Source organism: Cydia pomonella, chromosome 14 (assembly GCF_033807575.1).
Source record: "Cydia pomonella isolate Wapato2018A chromosome 14, ilCydPomo1, whole genome shotgun sequence".
Lineage (NCBI taxonomy): Eukaryota > Metazoa > Arthropoda > Insecta > Lepidoptera > Tortricidae > Cydia > Cydia pomonella.
The window spans coordinates 9,315,759-9,321,023 of NC_084716.1; the positions used below are offsets into that span (position 1 = coordinate 9,315,759).

General features: G+C 41.5%; 1 protein-coding gene across 1 annotated transcript; it reads right to left on the bottom strand.

The window, feature by feature from the left end:
• Positions 1 to 1,752: 1,752 nt before the first annotated feature.
• LOC133525286 (uncharacterized) lies at positions 1,753 to 2,811 on the bottom strand. Its single transcript, XM_061861573.1, has 2 exons — positions 2,531 to 2,811; positions 1,753 to 2,411 (listed from the first exon to the last, which is right to left on the bottom strand). Exon 2 carries the CDS (start codon positions 2,317 to 2,319, stop codon positions 1,753 to 1,755), a length of 567 nt encoding a protein of 188 aa, XP_061717557.1. The 5' UTR covers positions 2,320 to 2,411; positions 2,531 to 2,811.
• Between the last annotated feature and the right edge of the window lie 2,454 nt (positions 2,812 to 5,265).

A 5,265-nucleotide genomic window follows, 5' to 3' on the forward strand; every position in this document is an offset into this window, starting at 1 on the left:
AATGATAGCAACCTTGCCATAAACGCCTAATTGAAAGTTAACTGCATTTTACATATGCATTATTAATGGGATGTTAAATATGCAATCTAACTATTAAGTATCATTTGCAACATTGCCATAACCTCCTAAATATAAGTTAGTGCAGCTAACATGTGCATGTTTCTCGGGATATTGCGTTTTTTGGTTGCCAGTGTAGTATTACCTTGGAACAATCCTCTAGAACACTTCTAAAACTCCTCCTTGTTGAACATTTACTGTTATGACTTCGAGTGTTCGAACCTTCTAAATTGCGTTTTCTGGCTCTAATTACTTTACTTTTATCCTTGATCTGCATCTGAAATCCACGGGATAACATTACAGAGATGGTTTAAGCTCTTGTGGGATGCGTAGTAACGCAGTACTTCACCACTTTATTCACTTACTTGAGATAGGTACTAGCTCTGGGTGTAGAAAGCAAACAAGCTAGATGAGTTTTGCAGCTTTAATCTTGAGCACACACATCGTAAGCGATAGATCCGAAGCGTAGTATACAGAAGGAGAAATAGCAAGCGATAGGCACTTAAAAACTATAAAGCGCGAGCTAAATGCGCGGAAACGCGATTGCAGTGCAATTGCGCGGCGCAGCGACATGCACTTCGCGTCAAGGCGGCTGATGGACTGTCGAGCGTGGCTCGCGGGGCACTGCGCGGGCGCAGGGGCGGCCGGCTGAGAACCGGTCGGCCGTGAGCCCAGTTATGCAGTCGTTGCGCGCGCTCGCTGTTAAAATTATCTACTAATAAGAAGGGATTTGTTTGTCCGCTTCAACATACAAAATATGTAACATTAACATTTGATCTTTGATTTAATTGTACATAGTTCATCGTTTATATAAATTAATTAATTGTAATAAGTTAAATCAGTTTATGTAAATAGGTTAAAAGGTAAAATGCGTGATATAATAATTAACAATTAAAATGACTATAGATAGCAATTAAGTATCTGACTTAATTAGGCTAATTAATAAATTCATTGGATACAACATTAGAATGATCTGATATAAATAATTTGGAAAATTAATTTGACTGTAAAATTGTAAAAACATAAAATTGCTAAATGTATATAAAAGAGTTTAAACATAAAATCATTAAGAAATACATAAAACATTCGGCTTAACGCCCACATCACCCCCCTCCAGAGACCGGCTAAGGGCGATAATAGTCAGGAAAATGAACTACACGTCCTGAACGTGTACGTTTGACGACATTTTCCCCATTCAAAGTTGAACCAGTGGTGGTTGTATTGTGGGAATTGTTATGTGTTTGTGTTTTATGTGTTGTATGATTGGTATGTGTGTCGTGAAGTATGTAGGCTGGCTTTATCCGGTCTACAGATACTGTCACAGACTTACCATTAATGAGTAGAGTGAACACTTTTGGACCTCTCTGAAGGACCTTATAGGGACCCGTGTAAGCTGGCTTCAACGACTTGCAAAGAGTATCGTCTCTCAGAAATACATGCGAAGACGTTGCTAGGTCGTTGAAAATGAATGTACGACGCTGACTTACGTGACGGGAAGCTGGTGTCGGGTGCAAGTTCTTCGTAAACGTGCGAAGCCGAGACAAGTAGTCCGTCACATCAGGAAATGGGTCAGCCCCTGGGTTGAAAAATTCACCAGGCATACGTAAGGGCTGTCCGTAGACGAGCTCCGCAGAAGAGGCTTGGAGGTCTTCCTTGAAGGCGTTCCTTACGCCTAATAACACCAGTGGGAGTGATTCAACCCAGGTGGTGCCGGCGTGACACGTAATGGCGATCGGCGAGCTCCGCCAAGTCCTCTAGGGATGATTTTAGTTGCGACGCGACAATATCCTGCGTCCGTTGTGGTAGCCGGTTGACCCAGATGGAACGTAGGAAGTCCTCAGGAAGTCCAGGTCCTGCCAGGTGCTGAAGGTGTCGAAGAAACTGTGAAGGTTTCCTGTCTCCTAGCTCTTCAAGATTCAGGACCTGCTGAACCTTCCTCTCGCGCGACGCAGAAAGCCGCTTAATCAGCTCAGTCTTCAGCTTTCCATATTTGTCCTCGTCCGGCGGTGATGTAATGATATCTTCGACCTCCGCCGCATATTGAGGTTCAAGCTGCGCCATGGCATAATAAAATTTTGTCTCGTCGGTCGTTACTCGAGATAAACGAAATTGCCCTTCCAGCTGCGCAAACCATAGCGCAGGTTTGTCAGGATAAAAGGGTGGCACCTTGACGCCAACCCGAAATGATTCGGCCGTTAACTGCTCGGCGCCATTTTGTAACGGTACCTCTTTGTCCGGTTCAGTGCCACTACCGCTTGCCATTCTGAGGTGTTTAACAGGGTGTCACCAATGTGGGATGCGTAGTAACGCAGTACTTCACCACTTTATTCACTTACTTGAGATAGGTACTAGCTCTGGGTGTAGAAAGCAAACAAGCTAGATGAGTTTTGCAGCTTTAATCTTGAGCACACACATCGTAAGCGATAGATCCGAAGCGTAGTATACAGAAGGAGAAATAGCAAGCGATAGGCACTTAAAAACTATAAAGCGCGAGCTAAATGCACGGAAACGCGATTGCAGTGCAATTGCGCGGCGCAGCGACATGCACTTCGCGTCAAGGCGGCTGATGGACTGTCGAGCGTGGCTCGCGGGGCACTGCGCGGGCGCAGGGGCGGCCGGCTGAGAACCGGTCGGCCGTGAGCCCAGTTATGCAGTCGTTGCGCGCGCTCGCTGTTAAAATTATCTACTAATAAGAAGGGATTTGTTTGTCCGCTTCAACATACAAAATATGTAACATTAACATTTGATCTTTGATTTAATTATACATAGTTCATCGTTTATATAAATTAATTAATTGTAATAAGTTAAATCAGTTTATGTAAATAGGTTAAAAGGTAAAATGCGTGATATAATAATTAACAATTAAAATGACTATAGATAGCAATTAAGTATCTGACTTAATTAGGCTAATTAATAAATTCATTGGATACAACATTAGAATGATCTGATATAAATAATTTGGAAAATTAATTTGACTGTAAAATTGTAAAAACATAAAATTGCTAAATGTATATAAAAGAGTTTAAACATAAAATCATTAAGAAATACATAAAACATTCGGCTTAACGCCCACACTCTCATGAACCTTCCTGTTGCGTGGGAAGACTGGGACCTCTGCATAGCTTAGCTTGTTTCTCAATTTCCCTAACTTTTCCAAGTTATACAACTTGAGCCGCCCTGAGTTATCTAAAAACTTACCTCACCGTTTTTCCTCTTATTTTATATAATTTTAGTTAGTTTTGTAGTTGAATTAATCTTATTTTCTGCATTCCTAATTGTTTGACATATTTATTTACGTGATTGACGTAAACCGTCAAGTCACCTTCGATTTTCTAAAATTTGCTACCAAAGAGATTATTCGGAATATGATGTTTTAAATTTAGCGATATTTAAATAACTGGTCTGTAACTATTTTTAAATTTCAAATTTTGTATTCGTGATTCCTAGGCAATAGTATTTAAGCAGGCCAGCGGCCATCTTACAGTCAGTCTATAGTCAGCTCCCAAAAGAGCAACACTATATTAAGGGTCCGTGCAGGGCCAAGTCAGGCCCCGCACCATCAAGAAACCCTCGCTGATTCTTTACCAACTTGCTCTCCGACTTGAATAAGCCTACTTGCACGCTGCCTACTACTACTCGCACGTCGAGCTGGTGCGCCTTCTTCACAACGTGCGTTCAGCCGGGGCGCCTTCTTCTTAACGTTCGCGCAGCTGGTGCGCCAACGCTGCGCGTGTGTGTAGCCCCGCACCAGCGCCGCCCCCTCGTGCGTACAGCTAGTACGCCTACGTCATCACGTGCGCGCAGCTAGCGCGCCGCTTCTTCGTACGCGCATCTGGGCGCTTACCCCTTCACGCGCACGCAGCTGGTGCGCGGTGGTACCTTCCAACTACACGTGCTGACAGCGGGCGCACCTCTTCATCACACGCGCGCAACCGGAGCACCCGGCAAGGGGCTTTTCTTTACAGGCTTGCACGATAAGGTAAGTACACGTTTATAAATCACTTTTTTTCTTTTTCAGTGTTTGATTCAGTATGACATTCAAAATAGTACAAATAATTGAAAAAGAGCGTGCATTACTTTGGACAGTGCCATCCTCCTGGAAAAATGAAGGCATATTGAAATGGCCTACAGATAAATTTGAAATCAATTAATTGCGTAGTAAAAAGAAGTAACTTCCCAAGTTTTCAATCAGCTGAGTCTGTAAATAAAACATTGAGCGATATGAGTGACACCAAAACAGAGATCGACAACGACAGTACCAAAAACTGGTTACCTTTAACAAACCAAGCACGAGGACCACAACCAACCAGCAAAAAATATCAGGAACTAGACTTCAATGATTTAATAATGTCTTACAACCAAAAAGCAGCACAGGTAAACCATTTTCATAATTCTAAAAAGTTAGTTTAGGACATCGTGCCAAACACGAGCAGCAAATTAATTTTCACCACACCAGCTATTAAAAGCTTACTTTATCCTTTAAGAGCAGTGGGTAAAGATGCATTATATCCTATTGAGTGGCAAACTAATTGGATGCAAGTTTTAACTTGTTCTTCATTCTTTACAGATTAACTTGTAGGATAGACTGAGATAACTCGGTTATTTAGAATGATACATAATTATGGAATCGAATTAAGTTTCATTACATGTGCATTGCATGTGTGGCAGTTTTCTCGCTCGTGTGGTGTTTTTTTTTTCTATTGGGCCTTGAGACCCCGCACGCTCAAGATTCGACTGTTTCTTGGTCTGAATATAAGTATGAGAGATTTAACAACTACATTGCTCCCTTGTATAATAAATTCTATTTTTGTCTTTTTTGAACATAAGATTCAACCAGGCTTTCCTCATGGACCAACTTCGTATGCACAACTAGTTGTGCCATTAAAAATATGTATTCCTAATGGCACAACTACGCACAAGTGGCACAACTAAGGCACAACTAAGGCTTTCCTCATGGACCAACTTCTAAGCACAACCCTCTCTAACCATTCCTTACAACACAACTACAATCAAAAGAGGAAATAGATAGCTTTCACATTAATATCCTCTTTAGATATTGACAGTGATAACGGCCACTTTTCCCACTTATCTTTGTATATAATATGATTAATAATCATAAACGTCACGATCATGAATGACATTTCTTTTGTTCGAAGAAAGTGATTGTACTTACGAGCTTAATATTCTTTTTTGTGCAAAGTAAATCCA